Source organism: Chiloscyllium punctatum, chromosome 1, assembly GCF_047496795.1.
Source record: "Chiloscyllium punctatum isolate Juve2018m chromosome 1, sChiPun1.3, whole genome shotgun sequence".
Classification (NCBI taxonomy): Eukaryota; Metazoa; Chordata; class Chondrichthyes; order Orectolobiformes; family Hemiscylliidae; genus Chiloscyllium; species Chiloscyllium punctatum.
In genome coordinates, this window is record NC_092739.1 from 164,409,939 (window position 1) to 164,432,187 (window position 22,249).

General features: G+C 47.2%; 1 protein-coding gene across 1 annotated transcript in view; it reads right to left on the bottom strand.

Annotated features, from left to right (window-relative positions):
- The window catches only part of LOC140482764 (hematopoietically-expressed homeobox protein hhex-like), a 77,556-nt gene that overhangs the window by 25,680 nt on the left and 29,627 nt on the right, over window positions 1-22,249 (bottom strand). The window contains exons 2-3 of the mRNA XM_072580359.1: window positions 20,001-20,179; window positions 16,979-17,029 (exon numbers count right to left, since the gene is read on the bottom strand). Coding sequence (XP_072436460.1) covers window positions 16,979-17,029; window positions 20,001-20,179 — 230 coding nt within the window. The remainder of the gene's footprint in view (window positions 1-16,978; window positions 17,030-20,000; window positions 20,180-22,249) is intronic.

The window sequence follows — 22,249 nt, forward strand, 5'->3', positions numbered from 1 at the left end:
ACCCTGAGAATGTCACTGGGAACAGTAGCCCCTGTGAATGTTGCTGGGAACACTAGACCCTATGAATGTCACTGGGAACAGTAGCCCCTGTGAATGTCACTGGGAACAGTGGACCCTGTTGCATGTAACTAGAAACAGGAGACACAGTGAATGTCACTGAGAACAGTAGACCCCGTGAATGTCATTGGGAAAAGTACACCCTGTTGCATGTAGCTGGGAACAGGAGACACCGTGAATGTCACTGGGAACAGGAGACACACTGTAGACCCTGATAATGTCACTGGGAACAGCACAACCTGTCAATGTTATTGGGAACAGTAGACCCTGTGAATGTCACTGGTAACAGTAGCCCCTGTGAATGTCACTGGGAACAGTAGCCCCTGTGAATGTCACTGGGAACAGTAGACCCTGTTGCATGTCACTGGGAACAGGAGACACAGTGAATGTCACTGGGAACAGCAGAACCTGTGAATGTCACTGGGAACAGCAGAGACTCTCAATGTTATTAGGAACAGAAAACCCAGTGAATGTCACTGGGAACAGTAGAGACTGTCAATGTTATTGGGAACAGAAAGCCCAGTGAATGTCACTGGGAACAGTAGCCCCTGTGAATGTCACTGGGAACAGTAGACCCTGTTGCATGTAACTGGGAACAGGAGACACCGTGAATGTCACTGGGAACAGTAGACCCTGTGAATGTCACTGGGAACAGTAGACTCTGTTGCATGTCACTGGGAACAGTAGACCCTGTGAATGTCACAGGGAACAGCAGATCCTGTAAATGTCACTGGGAACAGTCGCCCCTGTGAATGTCACAGGGAACAGCAGTCCCTGTGAATGTCACTGGGAACAGTAGACTCTGTGAATGTCACTGGGAACAATAGACACTGTGAATGTCACTGGGAACAGTAGAGACTGTCAATGTTATTGGGAACAGTAGACCCTGTGAATGTCACTCGGAACAGCAGACCCTGCAAAAGTCAATGGAACCAGTAGCCCCTATGAATGTCACTGGGAACAGTTGTCCCTGTGAATGTCACTGGGAACAGTCACCCCTGTGAATGTCACTGGGAACATTAGCCCCTGAGAATGTCACTGGGAACAGTAGCCCCTGTGAATGTTGCTGGGAACACTAGACCCTATGAATGTCACTGGGAACAGTAGCCCCTCTGAATGTCACTGGGAACAGTAGACCCTGTTGCATGTAACTGGGAACAGGAGACACTGTGAATGTCACTGGGAACAGTAGAGCCTGTGAATGTCACTGGGAACAGCAGACCCTGTTGCATGTAACTGGGAACAGGAGACACCGTGAATGTCACTGGGAACAGCAGAACCTGTGAATGTCACGGGGAACAGGAGAGACCGTGAATGTCACTGGGAACAGTCGACACTGAGAATGTCACTGGGAACATTAGACACTGTGAAGATCAATGAGAACAGTCGCCCCTGCACATGTCACTAGGAACAGTAGACCCTGTGAATATCACTGGGAACAGCAGATCCTGTGAATGTCACAGGGAACAGTCGCCCCTATGAATGTCACTGGGAACTGCAGACCCTGTGAATGCCGCTGGGAACGGTAGACCCTGTGCATGTTACTGGAATCGGGAGTCACTGTGCATGTCTTTGGGAACAGGACCCGCTGTGAATGTCACTGGGATCAGTAGACCCTGTGAATGTCTTTGGGAACAGAAGCCCCTGTGAATGACATTGGGATCAGGAGCACCTGGACAGACCACTGGGGACAGTAGACCCTATAAATGTTGCTGGGAACAGTAGACCCTGAGAATGTTACTGGGAACAGTATCCCCAGTGAATGTCACTGGGAACAGTAGACTCTGTTGCATGTCACTGGGAACAGTAGACCCTGTGCATGTCATTGGGAACAGGAGACTCTGTGAATGTCACTGGGAACATCAACCCCTGTGAATGTCAATGGGAACAGTAGAGACTGTCAATGTTATTGGGAACAGAAAACCCAGTGATGTCACTGGGAACAGTAGCCCCTGTTGCATGTAACTGGGAACAGGAGACACATGAATGTCACTGGGAACAGTAGACCCTGTGAATGTCACTGGGATCAGTAAACCCTGTGAATGTCACTGGGATGCATTGACCCCCTGAATGTCACTGGGAACAATGACCCTCTGAATGTCAATGGGAACAATGACCCTCTGAATGTCAATGGGAACAATGCCCCTGTGAATGTTACTGGGATCGGGTGTCACTGGGCATGTCTTTGGGAACAGGAGCCCCTGTAAATGTTACTGGGATCAAGATCCCATGTGAATGTCACTGGGAACAGTAGACCCGGTGAATGTCACTGGGAACATTAGACCCTGTAAATGTCACTGGGAACAGTCGCCCCTGTGAATGTCACAGGGAACAGCAGTCCCAATGAATGTCACTGGGAACAGCAGACCCTGCGAAAGTCAATGGAACCAGTAGCCCCTGTGAATGTCACTGGGAACAGCAGTCCCTGTGAATGTCACTGGGAACAGTAGACCCTATGAATGTCACTGGGAACAGCAGACCCTGCGAAAGTCAATGGAACCAGTAGCCTCTGTGAATGTCACTGGGAACAGTCGCCGCTGTGAATGTCACTGGGAACAGTCGCCCCTGTGAATGTCACTGGGAACATTAGCCCCTGTGAATGCCACTGGGGACAGTAGAGACTGTCAATGTTATTGGGAACAGAAAACCCAGTGAATGTCACTGGGAACAGTAGACCCTGTTGCATGTAACTGGGAACAGGAGACACCGTGAATGTCACTGGGAACAGCAGAACCTGTGAATGTCACGGGGAACAGCAGAACCTGTGAATGTCACGGGGAACAGGAGACACAGTGAATGTCACTGGGAACAGCAGAACCTGTGAATGTCACGGGGAACAGGAGACACAGTGAATGTCACGGGGAACAGGAGACACAGTGAATGTCACTGGGAACAATCGACCCTGAGAATGTCACTGGGAACAGTAGACCCTGTGAATGTCACTGGGATAAGGAGACCCTGTAAATGTCACTGGGAACATTAGACACTGAGAAGATCAATGGGAACAGTCGCCCCTGCGCCTGTCACTAGGAACAGTAACCCCTGTGAATATCACTGGGAACAGCAAATCCTGTGAATGCCACAGGGAACAGTCGCCCCTATGAATGTCACTGGGAACAGCAGACCCTGTGAATGCCGCTGGGAACGGTAGACACTCTGAATGTCTCTGGGATCAGGAGCCCCTGTGAATATCACTGGGAACAGCAGAACCTGTGAATGTCACTGGGAACAGTAGCCCCTGTGAATGTCACTGGGAACAGTAGCCCCTGTGAATGTCACTGGTAACAGGAGCCCCTGTGAATGTCACTGGGAACAGGAGCCCCTGTGAATGTCACTGGTAACAGGAGCCCCTATGAATGTCACTGGGAACAGCAGAACCTGTGAATGTCACTGGGAACAGTAGCCCCTGTGAATGTCACTGGGAACAGTAGCCCCTGTGAATGTCACTGGGAACAGTAGCCCCTGTGAATGTCACTTGGAACAGTAGACCCTGTGAATGTCACTGGGAACAGTAGCCCCTGTGAATGTCACTTGGAACAGTAGACCCTGTGAATGTCACTGGGAACAGTAGACCCTGTGAATGTCACTGGGAACAGTAGACCCTGTGAATGTCACTGGGAACAGTAGACCCTGTGCAGGTTACTGGGATCGGGAGTCACTGGGCATGTCTTTGGGAACAGGGCCCGCTGTGAATGTCACTGGGATCAGGAACTCCTGTGAATGTCACTAGGATAAGTAGACCCTGTTAATGTCATTGGGAACAGAAGCCCCTGTGAATGACATTGGAATCAGGAGCACCTGGACATACCACTGGGGACAGTAGACCCTATAAATGTTGATGGGAACAGTAGACCCCGTGAATGTCACTGGGATCAGGAGCCTCTATGAATGTCACTGGGAACAGCAGACCCTGTGAATGTCACTGGGAACAGTAGACCCTGTGAATCCCATTGGGAACAGCAGCTCCTGTGAATGACACTGGGATCAGGAGCACCTGGGCATGCCACTGGGAACAGTAGACCCTATGAATGTCACTGGGAACATTAGACCCTGTGAATGTCACTGGGAACAGTAGACCCTGTGAATGTCACTGGGAACAGTAGACCCAGTGAATGTCACGGGGAATAGTAGCCCCTGTGAATTTCACTGGGAACAGTATACCCTATGCAGGTTACTGGGATCGGGAGTCACTGGGCATGTCTTTGAGAACAGGAGCCCCTGTGAATGTCACTGGGATCAGGAACCCCTGTGAATGAAATGGGGAACAGAAGCCCCTGTGAATGACATTGGGAACAGCAGCTCCTGTGAATGTCACTGGGAACAGTAGCTCCTGTGAATGACACTGGGAACAGTAGACCCTGTGTATGTCACTGGGAACAGTAGACCCTGTGAATGTCACTGGGAACATTAGACGCTGTTGCATGTAACTGGGAACAGGAGACACCATGAATGTCACTGGGAACAGCAGAACCTGTGAATGTCACTGGGAACAGTCGACCCTGAGAATGTCACTGGGAAAAGTAGCCCCTGTGAATGTTGCTGGGAACAGTAGACACTGAGAAGATCAATGGGAACAGCCGCTCCTGCGCATGTCACTAGGAACAGTATCCCCTGTGAATATCACTGGGAACATCATATCCTGTGAATGTCACAGGGAACAGTCACCCCTGCACATGTCACTTGGAACAGTAGACCCTGAGAATGTCACTGGGAACAGTAGACCCTGTGCAGGTTACTGGGATCGGGAGTCACTGGGCATGTCTTTGGGAACAGGAGCCGCTGTGAATGTCACTGGGATCAGGAACCCCTGTGAATGTCACTGGGATCAGTAGACCCTGTGAATGTCTTTGGGAACAGAAGCCCCTGTGAATGACATTGGGATCAGGAGCACCTGGACATGCCACTGGGAACAATAGACCCTATGAATGTCACTGGGAACATTAGACCCTGTGAATATCACTGGGAACAGTAGACCCTATAAATGTTGCTGGGAACAGTTGACGCTGTGAATTTCACTGGGAAAAGTAGACCCAGTGAATGTCACGGGGAATAGTAGCCCCTGTGAATTTCACTGGGAACAGTATACCCTATGCAGGTTACTGGGATCAGGAGTCACTGGGCATGTCTTTGAGAACAGGAGCCCCTGTGAATGTCACTGGGATCAGGAACCCCTGTGAATGAAATTGGGAACAGAAGCCCCTGTGAATGACATTGGCATCAGGAGCACCTGGACATAGCACTGGAGACAGTAGACCCTATAAATGTTGCTGGGAACAGTAGACCCTGTGAATGTCACTGGGAACAGCAGAACCTGTGAATGCCACTGGAAACAGCAGCTCCTGTGAATGTCACTGGGAACAGTAGACCCTGTTGCATGTCACTGGGAACAGTAGCCCCGGTGAATGTCACTGGGAACAGTAGACCCTGTGAATCTCACTGGGAACAGTAGCCCCTGTAAATGTCAATGGAAACAGCAGCTCCTGTGAATGACACTGGGAACAGTAGACCCTGTGAATGACACTGGGAACAGTAGACCCTGTGAATGTCACTGGGAACAGTAGACCCTGTGTATGTCACTGGGAACAGTAGCCCCTGTGAATGTCACTGGGAACAGTAGACCCTGTCGCATGTAACTGGGAATAGGAGACACCGTGAATGTCACTGGGAACAGCAGAACCTGTGAATGTCACTGGGAACAGGAGACACAGTGAATGTCACTGGGAACAGTCAACCCTGAGAATGATGTCACTGGGAACAGTAGCCCCTGTAAATGTTGCTGGGAACAGTAGACACTGAGAAGATCAATGGGAACAGCCGCTCCTGCGCATGTCACTAGGAACAGTATCCCCTGTGAATATCACTGGGAACATCATATCCTGTGAATGTCACAGGGAACAGTCACCCCTGCACATGTCACTTGGAACAGTAGACCCTGTGAATGTCACTGTGAACAGTAGACCCTCTGAATGTCACTGGGATCAGGAGCCCCTGTGAATGTCACTGGGAACAGGAGCCCCTGTTGCATGTCACTGGGAACATTTGACCCTGTGAATGTCACTGGGGACAGTACAGCCTGTGAATGTCACTGGGAACAGTAGACCTTGTGAATGTCTGTTGGAACTGTAGACCCTGTCAATGTCACAGGGAACAGTTGACATTGTGACTGTCATTGGGAACAGTAGAACCTGTGAATGTCACTGGGAACAGTAGATCTTGTGAATGTGACTGGAACAGTAGATCCTGAGAATGTCATTGGGAAAGGTAGCCCCTGTGAATGCCACAGGGAACAGTAGACCCTGTGAATGTCATTGGGAAAGGTAGCCCCTGTGAATGCCACAGGGAACAGTAGACCCTGTGAATGTCATTGGGAAAGGTAGCCTCTGTGAATGCCACTGGGAACAGTAGACCCTGTGAATGTCATTGGGAAAGGTAGCCTCTGTGAATGCCACTGGGAACAGTAGACCCTGTGAATGTCATTGGGAAAGGTAGCCTCTGTGAATGCCACTGGGAACAGTAGCTCCTGTGAATGTCGCTGGGAACAGTAGCCCCTGTGAATGTCAGTGGGAACAGTAGACCCTGTGAATGTCGCTGGGAACAGTAGCCCCTGTGAATGTCATGGGGAATAGTTGACCCTGTAAATGTCACTGAGAACAGTTGACCCTGTGTCTGTCATTGGAAACAGTAGAACCTGTGAATGTTACTTGGAACAGTAGAACCTGTGAATGTTACTGGGAACAGTAGCCCCTGTGTGAGCGGTAGAGCAGTGCTGCTCCTGTTCATGTTATATAGCGGCATCAAAAATCCCTGGAAAAAAAACTGGAGTCAATAGGAAGCAGAGGGAGAACTCTCCACTGGTGGGAATAATGCCTGGCACAAAGAAGCTCCAGGAGAATATCCAGGTGTATGGCTGACAATTGTAAAATAACATTTGTGCCACGCAAGTGCGAGGCAGTGACCACCTCCAACAAGAGAGAATCTATCACCCCATGAGATGTAATGGCAACACCATCACTCAGCTTGCCTCTCCCAACCCACATTATGAGGAGAGATTGAGCAGATTATGCTGGGGTTGAGATGAATGAGAGGAGATCTAATTGAGGGACACAGGATGTTAAAGGGATTGATTAAGTAGTAGTAGAGAGGGTGTGGGACAATGTAGAATGAGATCATCGCTTGAGGGTAAAAGCTAGCAGATTTAAAACAGAGGTAAGAAGGAATAACGTCTCTCAAAGGGTCATGAATCTGTGGAAATCATTACCCCAGAGTGTGGTGGATGCTGGGACACTGAATTAATTTAAGGAGGAGACAGACAGATTTTAAATTAGTAACAAGTTAAAGGATTATAGACAGCAGGCAGGAAAGTGGAGTTGAGGCCAAGATGAGATCAGCCATGATCAAATTAAACAGCTCGCAGGGCTGAATGGTCCACTGCTGCTCCTAGTTCTTATTTTTGTATGTTATGTTCTTATTAGCCAGAATCTGAATTGGTTTTACACATATTCATGGTGGCTACAACAGCAGGTCAGAGGCTTGGAATACTGTGGTGAGAAACTCCCCTCCTGACTCCCCAAAGCCTGTGCACTATCTACAAGGCACAAGTCAGGAGGGTGATGGAATACTCCCCACTTGCCTGGATGGGGTGCAGCTCCAACAACACTCAAGAAACTTGACACCATCCAGTACAAAGCAGCTCACTTGATTGGCACCACATCCACAAACATGCATTCCATCCACCACCGACGCTCAGTAACAGCAGTGTGTACCATCTACAAGATACACTGCAGGAATCCACCAAAGATGCTCAGACAGCACCTTCCAAACCCACAACCACTTCCATCCAGAAGGACAAGGCAGCAGATACATGGGAACACCACTCTCTGCAAGTTCCCCTCCAAGCCCCTGACAATCCTGACTTGGAAATGTATCACTGTTCCTTCACTGTTGCTTCACCCAGATCGCATGAATGATAAAAAACCCAGGGGATAAATGTGTATTGTTTCCTCACAAGACCACCCATCCATTTGCTTCAAATTCGCTTACTATGAAGTGGACGGTCACCTACCGTAATATCATCTTCTGAGATTCATTCTGAAATTTCCACAAGGTTAAGCCCCAGCCTCACAGCCCTGATGGACGAATTCTTAAACTTCTACAGGCCCCACAGTTCACCGTGGTCTTTGTGGTTTCGAAACAAGTCACTGAAACAGATACTAATACCAGACGTGCAAAGTGTTATTGCTATGCCCGTGTTTTACCTCTTTGTTTGAAACCTGTCCTGAGAACCTTGGTGTTAATTCGAAGGATGTCATGCTTTAGGGTGATACTGTCAACTGCAAATGCAAAGCCTATGCACCCTGCACCTGAGGGATTGAGTGACATTTAAAAATAACCTGCCTGCCTTATTTATACTCTGATGTTTTGCTTTGCGGCTTCATGGTTAAGTGCACAAATTTGGGGTGGAAATCAATCAGCCTGTGTCAGAAGATGATAAAATAAACCCAACCTTCCTCAGCTAAGGCTGCACTCACTCGGGAATGGTGAGAGCTCCCAGCTACTCCCTCGCATCCCACATATCACCCTCTGTTCATCATCACTGAATCAAACTCCCAGGACCCTCACAGCACTGTGGGACCTCCTTCATCACATAGACTTCAGGGCCACAAGAAAGTGACTCACCGCCAACACTGCATGGTGCGTCTAGAGAGTGAGCAATTATTGTTTGCCCTTCCGACCATAGAGCACAACCACCTGATGAAGGAGCAGCGCCCCAAAAGTGAGTGCTTCTAAATAAACCTGTTGGACTATAACCTGGTGTTGTGTGATTTTTAACTTCATACAGCAAAGAAACAGACCCTTCGGTCCAACCAGTCCATGCCGACCATAATCCCATTCTGAACTAGTCCCACCTGCCTGCCAGGTCTTTCAAATGTTCCTCCAGATACGAACCACTCTCTGTATAAAAAAAAGTGCCTCTAATGTCTTTTTTACATCTTTCCCCTCCCACCTTAAAACTATGCCCCCGGTCTTGAAATCCTAAACCCTAGGTAAAAGACACCTGCCATTCACCTTATCGATATCCACCCACACGGTGGCACAGTGGTTAGCACTGCTGCCTCACAGCGCCAGAGATCCGGGTTCAATTCCCAACTCAGGCGACTGACTGTGTGGAGTTTGCACGTTCTCCCCGTGTCTGCGTGGGTTTCCTCCCACAGTCCAAAGATGTGCAGGTCAGGTGAATTGGCCATGCTAAATTGCCCGTAATGTTAGGTAAAGGGGTGAATGTGGGTGGGTTGTGCTTTGGTGGGTCGGTGTGGACTTGTTGGCCCGAAGGGCCTGTTTCCACACTGTAAGTAATCTAATATCCTTCGTGATTTCATAAACCACTATAAGGTCACCCCTCAGCCTACTACACTCCAGTGAAAAAGGTCTCAGCCTAACCAGACCTTCCCAGTAACTCAAACCCTCCATGCCCAGCAACATTCTGGTAAACCCTTTCTGAACCCTCTCCAGCTTGATAAATATCCTTCCTGCAACTAGGCGACCAGAACTGGACATATATGGGCACTACAGATGCTGGAGATTAGAGTCAAAACTAGAGCGGTGCTGGAAAAGCACAGTAGGTCAGGCAGCATCTGAGGAGCAGAAAAATCGATGTTTCGGGCAACAACCCTTCATTCCTGATGAAGGAGCAGCGCCCCGAAAGCTAATGCTTCCAATTAAACCTGTTGGACTACAACCTGGTGTTGTGTGATTTTTAACTTTGTACACCCCAGTCCAACACCAGCATCTCCAAATCATAACCTCAACATAATGTTCCAAATCCTATACTCAACGGTCTAAGCAATGAAGGTAAGCACTTTCTTAACCATTCAGTCTACTTACAATGCAAATTTCAAAGAATTATGTACCTGAACCTCTCAGACCTCCTGTTCTACAATATTTCCCACGGTGTTACTTTTAATTGAATAAATCTTGAATAAATTGAACAAAATGCAATATGATGTCCACATTCCCCGAACGATTTTGTACCAGCTGCAAGACACTCTGCAGCAACTCAGCCAAGGTTCCTCTGACAGCATCTTCCAAACCTGCTACCTCCGCCAAGGGAATTAGATCCATGGGAACACTACCATCTTCAAGTTCCTCTCCAAACCACTCACCACCCAGACTTGGAACTATATCACCTTTCTTTGCCTTTGGGTCAAAATCCTGGATCTCTCTCGCTACCGGCAAGATGTTCCTTCAACATGGAGTGCAGGTTCGTAGCTCCTTGAAAGTGGAGTCGCAGGTAGATAGGATAGTGAAGAAGGCGTTTGGTATGCTTTCCTTTATTGGTCAGAGTATTGAGTACAGGAGGTCATGTTGCAGCTGTACAGGACATTGGTTAGGCCACTGTTGGAATATTGCATGCAATTCTGGTCTCCGTCTTATCGGAAAGATGTTGTGAAACTTGAAAAGGTTCAGAAAAGATTTCCAAAGATGTTGCCAGAGTTGGAGGATTCAAGTAATAGGGTGAGGTTGAATAGGCTAGGGCTGTTTTCCCCGGAGTGTCGAAGGCTGAGGGGTTTATAAAATCATGAGAGGCATAGATAGAGTAAATAGGCAGGGTCTTTTCCCTGGAGTGTGGGGGTCCAGAACTGGAGGACATAGGTTTCGGGTGAGAGAGAAAAGATATAAAAGAGATCTAAGGGGCAACTTTTTCACACAGAGGGTGGTGCAAAAATGGAATGAGCTGCCAGAGGAAGTGGTGGAGGCTGATACAATTGCAACATTTAAAAGGCATTTGGATGGGTATATGAATAGGAAGGGTTTAGAGGGATCGGGGGCAGGTGCTGGCAGGTGGCACTAGATTGGGTTGGGATATCTGGTCGGTATGGGCGGGTTGGATGGAAGGGTCTGTTTCTGTGCTGCACATCTCTGTGACTGTATGACATGGACGCCATGAAGCTGGCTCTATACAACCACCTCAAGGGCAGTTAGTGACAGCCAGTAAATGTGGGCATCTGATGAAGTGATATTGTTTAATTAAGGGATATCTGCTGCCCTCTGAGATATCGCAACACGTTACTTCATTACATCAAGTCTGCTCTTCCATTCAATGAAGTCATGGCTGATTTAATAACTGTCAACACTGCTTTCCTGCCTTTTTCACATCACCATTGATTCCTTTACTGATTAACCTGTCTACCTCAGCCTTGAATATACTGAATGACCCAGCCTCGACAGCCCCTCTGTGGGAAGGAGTTCCACAGATTCACTCCCCTCTGAGAGAAGAAATCCCTCCTCATCTGTCTTCAATGCGCAACCCCTCTTTCTAAGATGATACCCTCTGGTCCCAGACTCTCCAACAAGGGAAACAACCATTCCACACATCTACCCTGTCTAAAAATCTTGTCAGGTCACCTCTCATTCTTCTAATTAGTATAAAACCAATTACTCAACATCTACTCATAAACCTCATTGAAATAAAGGCTAACATACCATCTGCCTTCTTTATTGCTTGCTGAACTTGGATGCTAGATTTTTATGATTCCTAAAACAGGACTCATAAATCCCTTTGTACTGGAATGCCTGCAGTCTTCCTCCTTTTCAATAACATTCAGCCTGTCTATTCTTCCTGTTAAAGGGCATTACTTCACATTTTCCCACATTGTAGGGAAATGTGTCTGGGTGGCTTACTCTTCAGAGGGTCAGTGTGGACTTGTTGGGCCGAAGGGCCTGTTTCCACACTATAGGGAATCTAATCTAATCTAATATCCCAGCTGCCAAATTTTGACCACACCGTTAACCTCTCTATATCCTTCTGCAGACTTTTTGTGTAATCCTTGTTACTTACTACTTATATAAGATTATGAAAGGATTGGACACTCTGGCAGCAGGAAACATGTTTCCGCTGATGGGTGAGTGCCGAACCAGAGGACACAGCTTAAAAATACGGGGTAGACCATTTAGGACAGAGATGAGGAGAAACTTCTTCACCCAGAGCGTGGTGGCTGTGTGGAATGCTCTGCCCCAGAGGGCAGTGGAGGCCCAGTCTCTGGATTCATTTAAGAAAGAGTTGGATAGAGCTCTCAAAGATAGTGGAATCAAGGGTATGGAGATAAGGCAGGAAGAGGATACTGATTAGGAATGATCAGCCATGATCATATTGAATGGCGGTGCAGGCTCGAAGGGCTGAATGGCCTACTCCTGCACCTATTGTCTATTGTCTATTGTCTATTCTCTATTGTCTGCTTGTTCGTGGAATTGAGTACAAGAGTCAGGATGTCATATTACAGCTTTATAAGACTTTGGTTTAGAATATTGTGTTAAATTCTGGTTGCCACATTACAGGAAGGATGTGGAGGCTTTGGATAGGGTGCAGAAGAGTTTTACTAGGATGCTGCCTGGATTAGAGGCTATGAGCTATAAGGAGAGGCTAGAAAAACTCAGATTGTTTTCTCTGGAGCTGCAGAAGCTGAGAGGAGACTTAATAGAAGTCTAAACAATTATGAGAGGCATATGACAGTCAGAATCTTTTTCCCAGAGTTAAAATGTCTAACACGAGGGGGCATGCATTTAAGGTGAGAGGGGGAAAGTACAAAGGCAATGTGAGGGGTAAGGTTTTTTTTAACACAGAGGGGTCTGAAAGACACTGCCACGGGTGATGGTGGAGGCAGATACAATAGGGGCGTTCAAAGGACTTTCAGAAAAACCACATAATGATGCAGGAAATGGAGAGATATGGGCCAAAGACAGGCAGAAGGTGTTAGTTGAATTTGGCTTCATATTCAGCACAACACTGTGGGCTGGAGGACCCGTTCCTGTGCTGTACTGTTCCATGTTCTATGTCTTCCCACCTATTTTTTGTGTCATCCAAGATATCCTAGGTACATACGCATGAGAAATAAATACAAGGTATCCAAAGCTAGTGGATGACGAAGGATAGAAAAGGGCGAGAAAAGAGGCAGATGATTCATTCCGAATAATAACAGCAAAAGGAATCAGGAAGGGTATCTCAAATGCAGGAGACAGGCTAAGGTTGGAATAAAAGAAGGTTCAGAGGAAGCATGAGGAAAGGATGGCAGACTGTGCTAAAAAAAAGTAGAATGGTCGTCAAACACATTAAGAGTAAAAGATGAGTGAAATTTAGAGCGAGGACCCACAGGGTAGGCTGCTTACTGAGATAAAGGGTACGGCAGAGGTACTAACTGATTACCTTGCTTCTGTATTTGCCAAATCAGAAGGTGGTGACAGTGGCCCGGTTGAAAATGTGGGGGTTGAGCAACTGAGCAGGACAGGGAGGGATAAAGAGGAGGTACTAACAAGGCTGGCAGCACTCCAGGTAGAGAAGTCGCCAGGCCCAGATGGGATGGATCCCAGATTGCAAACTGCAGAGTCGATGACAGATACTTTCCAGGGTTCTTTGATCACAGGCTTGGCTTGCCTGGCCATTTCAGAAGAAGTTGACTTTCAACCACATTGCTGTGGGTCTGGAGTCACAAGTAAGCCAGACCAGGTAAGGATGGCAGATTTCCTTCCCTGGAGGACATTAATCAACCAGGTGGGTTTTTCACACAATCCTCAATGGCTTCATGGTCATCAGTAGATTCCTAATTTCCACACATTTTTTTGGAAAACAAATTAAACTCAAACTCCTTCGTCTACTATGGCAGGATCTGAATCCAATCCTTAGGGCATTAGTAAAGCCTCCAAATTAATAGCCTCATGATAATTCCAGTAGGCCATCACCTCCTCTAATGGATGGTTAGGGATAGAGTGACAGGAGAAATTCCTTTTGGCTTTCAGGTCTGTGCCATTATTAACTGCAAAAAAGACTCAAGTTAAAAATGTACAATTTCATGTGCAAAAATTGTATTTGCATATGGGAGCTCCAAACTTCTCTCACCATTCAGTGTGGAAAGGTATTTCCTCATTCTATGTCAGGAGGATCTGCCTTGAATTTGAAGAACTGACGCTCCTCAGTCCTATATTCTCCAACCAGTGTCTGAATTTTACCAGAATCATTTTCTATTAATTTCTTATAATCTTTGTTCAAGTGACCTCCTAAGCATCCATATTCCAGGGAATGTAACACTTAACTTGTGGATAATTTAATCATTATTAACTTAATCACCACGTTAGCTCAGTGGTTAGCACTGCTGCCTCACAGTGCCAGGGACCCAGGTTTGATTCCCATCGGGCAACTGTCTGTGTGGAATTTGCTCGTTCCTCCTGTGTTTGTGTGGGTTTCCTCCGGGTGCTCCAGTTTCCTCCCACAGTCCAAAGATGTTACGTGGAATCACCCATGCCCATAGTGTTCAGGGAGGTGTGGGCTTGTGGGATTAGCCATGGGAAATGCAGGGTTACACAAATAGGATAGGGGGGGTGAGTCTGAGTGGAATGCTCTTTGGAGGGTTGGTAGGAACTCGATGGGCTGAATGGCCTGCTTCCACACAATGATGACTCATTAAGTGAATGTGTGCTGCGCTCCCTCCAAGGCTCCATCCTAAAAGCTGAGGTAATCTGAAGTGCTCGCTGTATTCCATGGTTTTATACAGCATGGTCTCTACACCAGCATCCTCCATATTATAAAATCACCATTTCAGTTGCCCCGTTAATGATCTTTCTGCTTCCACCGACCCTCTCAGGTGATGTAAAATATCCCATGGCACTCTAACAAAAAAAAAGAGTATTCTTCTTGATGTTCTGTACAACATCCATGCAGCAATCAATGTTAGGTAAACAGATCACCCTGTGGTTACCAGCCTCATCTGCTACTTACTGTGAATAAACTGGATTCTATATTCCTTACACTTGAACTGTAACAACACTGCACCATAAGACCAAAGGTAATCGGGACAGGGGTAGGCCATTCAGTCCCTTGAGCCTGCTCTGTCATTCAATAGGATCGCGGCTGATCTGCCATTCCTCATATCCTCTGCCTTTCCTGCCCTTTCTCCATAATCCTTGATTCCCCGACTGATCAAGAATCGATCTCAGCCTCAAATACACCCAAGGACTCTGCCCCCGCCACCCCCCCCATCTCTCTCTGTGGCAAAGAACTCCAAAGACTCACAACCCTCTGAGAGAAGAAGTTCCTCCCCATTTCAGTCTTGAATTGGTGCCCCTTTAGTCTGAGACTGTGCCCTCTGGTCCTAGACTCTCCCAAGAGGGGAAACATTCTCTCAGCTTTTATCTTTAAGGGTGACCACTTCTCACTTTTTGAACCTCCAGTGAGTAGAGTCCGAACCAAAGTTCCAGCCTTTGCTAATCAGACAATCCCTCCATACCGGGGGGGGGTCATCTTTGTGAACCTTCTCTGCACTGCCTCCAATGGAGGAATATCATTCCCTTAAATCTGGGAACCAAATCTGGTCATTGGCTGTAAAGTTTACGAGGATGCTCTGAGGCAGTGAAAGGTGCTCCAGATATGAAGTTGTTTGAAGTATTTCTGTCTCTACAGATTTAGAGCCTGAAAGTTTACCAGCATAAGGAATATGGGCGAAGATGTGCAGGTTAGGTGGACTCGCCATGCCAGATTGCCTATAATGTCCAAGAATGTGTACACAAGGTGAATTAGCCATGGGAAATGTAGGGACAGGATAGGGGGGTATATACGGTGGGATGCTTCTTGGAGGGTCGGTGTGGACTTGATGGACCAAATGGCCTGCTTCCACACTGCTAGGAGTCTATGACTCTATGAGAAATAGGCCACTCAGCCCCTCAAGCCTGTTCCACCCTCAGTAAGGTCCTGGCTGATTGGTTTATGTATTGTATTCCACTTTTGCACTGCAAACTTTGATTACCCTAACTAATGAGAATTTACTTACCTCTTCCTTAAAAACATGCAATTAGTCTTCTTCCTCTACCTTCGGCGGTAGTGTATTCCCAACAGTTCAACACTCTGAGAGAAAAGATTTCTCCTCATCTCTACCCTAAAGGGGTGACCCTTAATTTGAAAACAGTACCTCCCTAATTTAGGACTGACCCACAACATCCTTTCCACGTTCACCTTGTCAAGGCTATTCAGGATCTTATACACTTCGATCAAGTCACCTCTCACTCTTCTAGACCCCAGTCTGCCCCAACCTTTCCTCATAAGACAATCTAACCATTCCAGGTATCAATCTGATAAACCTCCTCTAAACTGCTTTGAATTCATTTACAACCTTGCTTAAGTAAGGATAGCAGAACAATATACACCACAGGTTGTTTTGCGAGAACATGCATTTCGTTAATGCAAATTCACTAGGACACAATTGACGAATTAGAAACACTGTTTCTAACATGCAAACTTTTAAAGAGTGTATTGGTTATAATGCAATTCCGGCTCCATTAGTTTAAGTAGTGCTGCTATTGCGCGATTTTCTTATACACAGGACTGCACGAGAACAGGTCTACCGCATTATAGCAGAATCGACTGTATTCAAGAGGAGGTTGTGCAGGTTGGTACAATTACAACATCTAAAAGACATTTGGATGGGTATATGAACAGGAAGGGTTTAGATGTTCATGTGCCAAATGCTGGCAAATGGGACTAGATCAGTTTAGGATATCTGGTCAGCCTGGATGAGTTGGACTGAAGGGTCTGTTTCCATGCTGTACATCTGTGTTACTCGATGTAGTCTCAATACCCTGTATGACTTGAGCATAATAACCTTACTTTTCTGATCAAATTTGCTTGCAATAACAGGCAGCATCCCATATTCTCCTTAATTACTTATTGCGCCTACATTCTAAGTTTTTGTGGCTTGTGTACCTTGGAGTTCCAGAGTTGTTCTCCATTTATTTAGCTCTCTGTTTCGGTAACACTGTCTCTGGGTCATTTTGCCTGGTAAATTCAGAAGCTGAATGCTCGGGTTAATGAGACAACAGGAATAGTCCATTTATCAATGACACATCTGCCTGATCAAAGTGGGGGGAAGCCAACGCTCTGTACCTGTTTTAGTCTTCGCCATTTTGCTCTCCTGTTCTGGAACCACGTTTTCACCTGCAGAGCAAATGAAAAAGAGAAGAAGGAAAAAAGTCAAATAGCAGGAAGCAGGAGAAAATCTGAGCCAGTTCTTCCAGACAGAGCATAGAACAAGTCTGAGCTGTCCCTGTCCTGGGAGTGTTTGATGGGGATAGTGTAGAAGGAGCTTTACTCTGTATCTAATCCCGTGCTGTCCCTGTCCTGGGAGTGTTTGATGGGAACAGTGTAGAGAGAGCTTTACTCTGTATCTAACCTTGTACTGACCCTGTCCTGGGAGTGTTTGATAGGGACAGTGTAGAGGAAGGTTTACTCTGTATCTAATCCCATGCTGTCCCTGTCCTGGGAGTGTTTGATGGGGACAGTGTAGAGAGATCTTTACTCTGTATCTAACCCCATGCTGTCCCGTCCTTGGAGTGATGAATGGGGACAATGTAGCGAGAGTTTTACGCTGTATCTAACCCTATAACATCCTTTCCTAGGAGTGATGGATGGGACAGTGTAGAATGAGCCTAACATTCAGTTTTTGAAAGGTTCAAGGGACTTTTATCAAAAGTAGAAATTGTTGGGAAAACTCAGCAGGTGTGCCCTCTGTAGAGAGAAAACAGAGTTATTGTTTCAGGTCTGGTGACCCTTTTCAGAACTGATGGTAGCTATGAAAAGCTGTGAAAAGCAGAAGATGGGATGGGGAGAGGAGTAAGGGGAGAAGTAAACAATAGGTGGAGATAAAGCCCAAAGAGAGAGAAATATAGTTGGATAGACAGAGGACTGGGTAAAGTCTCGGAGAATGAATAGCTGCTCATCGGGAACAGAGGGGCTGTCAATGGATTGTGTGTGTTAGCAGACTATGTGGTGACAAGGCCTGGTGTGTGGGGTTTGGGGTAAGGATATGGGAGAAAATGCCTCAAATCCCAAATTATTGAACTGATTATTGAGTCTGGAGGATCTCTCAGTGGAAAATGAGGTGCTGTTCTTCCAGCTTGCGCTGAACCTCACTGGAGCACCACAGCAAGCCTGAGACAGAGATGTTGGCCAGGGAACAGGGTGAGGTGTTAAAGTAACAGGTAACTGGAAGCTCAGGGTTATCTTTGAGGGCAGAACGTAGGTGTTCTGTGAATCAGTCCCCCGGTCGACACTTCACTTCCTCAGTATAGAGGAGACCACATTGTGAGCAGTGGATGCAGTAGACGAGATTGTGTGAGCTGCAGGTAAAGTGCTGGTTCACCTGGAAGGTGTGTTTGGGCCCTTGGATACTGAGGAGGGGGCAGGTGTTACACCTTCAGCAGTTGAAGGGGAAGGGGCTGTGGGGCTGTGGGGGTGAGGTGTTGGGAGCGAAGGAAGAGTGAACCTGTGTGTCCCAGAGGGAATGGTCCCTTCGGAAAGCGGACAATGGAGGGGAGGGGAATGTGTGTCTGGTGGTGACATCTCACTGGAGTTGGAGAAATGGTGGCTGATGATCCTCTGGATGTGGATGCTGGTGGGATGGTAAGTAAGGACAAGGAGAAGGCAGCATCCGAGGAGCAGGAAAATCGAGGTTTTGGGCAGGAGCCTTTCATCAGGCCTTCCTGATGAAGGGCTCCTGCCCGAAACGCCAATTTTCCTGTTCCTTGGATGCTGCCTGACCTGCTGTCCATTTCCAGCACCACTCTAATCTCCAGCATTTGCAGTCCTCCCTTTCGCCTAGGGCAAGGGGAACCCTATCGCTGTTGTGGGAGGGAAGAGGGGGGGGTGAGGGCAGAAGTAGAGGAGATGGGTTGGACCCAGTTGGGGGCGCTGTCAACATGGTGCTGGCCATTCCTCCGTTGAGGAGGAAGGTGGACATTTTGGAGGCTCCCTTGTCGAAGTTGGCCTCATCCGAACAAGTGTGACAGTGATGGAGGGACTGGGAGACTGGAATAGAGTCTTTACAGGAAGCAGGGTGTGACGATGTACAGTTAAGGTAACTGTGGGAGTCAGTGGGATTATAGTGGATATTGGTGGCCAGAAATGGAAACAGAAGTGTTGAAGAGAAAGGGGGGAGTCAGAGATGGACCAGGTGAAAATGAGGGCGGAGTGGAAATAGGAAGTGAAATTGGTTAACTTTTCCAATTCTGGACGAGAGAGGGAAGCAGCACTGGTGACATCATCGATGCACGGAAGAAAGAGTTGTGGGTGGGGGCTGGAATAGGACCGGAAGAAGGAATACTCCACGTACCCCACAGAGTGACAGGTATACCCGGGGCCCAAGTGGGTAACCCACAGCCCAGCCCCCTGACCTGAAGAAAGTGGGAGGAGTTAAAGGAGAAATTATTCAAAGTGAGGAGGCAGAGAAGAGTGGAGGTAGGGGGGAGACAGTTCAGGCCTTTCTGACAGGGAGAAGCAGAGACCACCCTGGGAGGAGATGGACATGTAAAGGTGAAGAGGACATGGCCGAAACTGATGGAAACTATCAGAGGAATCGTGAAGTAAGCAGGAAGGGAACAGGACAGGGGGAGATAGTACCGAGACAAGGTAAGAAGAGATGAGATTGGTGGGACAGGAGCAGGCTGAAACAATGGGCATGCCCAGGCGGTTCTGTATGTCAATTTTGGAAAGGAGGTTGAAGTGTGCTCTGTGGGGCCGGGAGATGATGAGCTTGGAGGCAGTGGTGGGGTTTGGGGCAGAGGGAACTTTCCTCTGTGGGTCCCCTGATTTGCTGATTTGATGGTTGCTACCACGGGTAGCAAAAAGATGCAAAAAGCTTCCCAACTCCTACCACTGTCACCTTAAACACGGGTAGTTGGTCAGAGCTGATAAATATTGAATCTATTTAAGACAGAGGTAGGTGCGTTCTTGGTTACAGAGAGAAGGCGGGAGAATGGGGTTGAGAAACCTGTCAGCCGTAACTGAATGGCGGAGCGGACTCGATGGGCTGAATGGCCTAATTTCTGCTCCTATGTCTTACGGCCTAAATGAGTTGGAATGGTCCTGCAGCTTGTGCGTGATCTGATTCCTTTCCAATCTCGCGACTTACCTGCCTCTCGCTGAGCTGCAGGGATCTGGCCAGGCACTTCCTCTCCGGCGGTGAAAGGTATTTCTGGATCTCAAACTTCTTCTCCAACTCCACAGTCTGATCATTGGAAAATCGCACCTGGCCCCCTTTTCTTTTGTGGGAGGAACGCTGGGCAAACACGTTCCAAAAATAATCCTTATCTGAGGGAAAGAAACAGAGAGAGTTAAGTCAATTAGAAAGAGATGCACAGAAAAGTGGAACAGGTGCTTTGAAAATGAAGACAAATGGGAGAATCCTGGCATTTTGCGACAGACCAGCCAGTGAAAGGTAAGGTCATAAAGTCAGAGAGTCATAGAAATGTACAGCACGGAAACCGACTCTTCAGTCCGGTTCCTCCATGCCGACCAGATATCCTAAATTAATCTAGTCCCTTTTGCCAGCATTTGGCCCACATCCCTCGAAACCCTTCCTGTTCATATACCCATCCAGGTACCTTTTAAATGTTACGATTGTACCAGCCTCCACCACTTCCTCTGGCAGCTCATTCCATTCACGCACCACCCTCTGCCCCTTAGGTCCCTTGTAGATCTTTCCCCTCTCACCCTAAGCCTATGTCCTCTAGTCGTGGACTCCCCTAACCTAGGGAGAAGACCTTAACTATTCACCCTATCCATGCCTGTTGAGCCTCCACCCCATAACTCAGCCCAGCATTGTGCCTGTGTCCATGGACAAGGCACATTCACATCCGCATCTATACCCACAGAGAATGTTAGACATCAGCAGTGCCATTAACCATCAAAACAATGAGGTGGGTGATTTTGCTTCTGAATTCAAATATATCACTTTGAAAAAATTATACAAATTCTTTCAGTGGGTGCTTCGTACATTCAACAGCACAGAGTGAATTAAACCGCTGCTCTCCAGTGAGCTCACCAGATTGTAGAATCCTAGAGTCATACGGCATGGAAACAAACTCGCCGGTCCATACCGGCCAGGTTTCCCAAGTTACACTGGTTCAGTTACCTGTTTTTGACCCATATCCTTCTAAACCTTTCCTCTCCATGGACCTGTCCAAATCTCCTTTAAATGTTGTAATTGTACGGGGGTCTGTGTCACTAATGGAACCGTAAGGCCCAGTGTCAGAAACAGGCACCTGCTGATATACAAACATTGATGTACTTGATGAGCAGAGAGTCCCACGATTGTGAGTACTGAGGATCAGAGCTACTGTTTGTACATCAGTTGGAGCCTGTTTCTGACCTCGGGCCTTCAGGTGCCGTTAGTAACTACAACAGACTGGCCACAGTCATATTATGATGATGGCGGTGCTATGGTAGTACTCCAGCAGCCCCTTAAACTATTGTTCTGGGTTAAATCACCGATCGGCACCCTTAGTGTCAATGGATCTCTCTTCACTGGTGGTTGATGGGAAATGTTCATCCTGGAACATGTTCATCAGTTACTAGTGGGCTACCACATGAATCTGCTTTGGGTCCACTGTTTGTCATTTTTATAAATGACCTGGATGAGAGCATAGAAGGATGGGTTAGTAAATTTGCGGATGACACTAAGGTCGGTGGAGTTGTGGATAGTGCTGAAGGATGTTGTGGGTTACAGAGGGACATAGATAAGCTGCAGAGCTGGGCTGAGAAGTGGTAAATGGAGTTTAATGTGGAAAAGTGTGAGGTGATTCACTTTGGAAGGAGTAACAGGAATAAAGAGTACGGTACTAATGGTTAGATTCATGGTAGTATAGATGAGCAGAGAGATGCCATTGTCCATGTACATAGATCTCTGAAATTTCCACCCAGGTTGACAGTGTTGTTAAGAAGGCACATGGTCTGTTAGCTTTCATTGGTAGAGGGATTAAGTTTCAGAGCCATGAACTCATGTTGTAGCTGTACAAAATTGATGCGGCCACCTTTGGAGTATTGCGTATAGTTCTGGTCACTGCATTATAGGAAGGATGTGGAAGTTTTGAAAGGATTTCGAGGAGATTTACCAGGATATTGCCTGGTATGGAGGGAAGGTCTTATGAGGAAAGGCTGAGGGACTTGAGGCTGTTTTTGTTAGAGAGAAGGTTGAGAGATAACTTAATTGAGACATATAAGATAATCAGAGTGTTAGATAGGGTGGACAGTAAGAGCCTTTTTCCAAGGATGGTGATGGCTAGCACAAGGGGACATAGCTTTAAATTGAGGGGTGATAGATATAGGACAGATGTCAGAGGTAGTTTCTTTACTCAGAGAGTCGTAGGGCCATGGAATGCC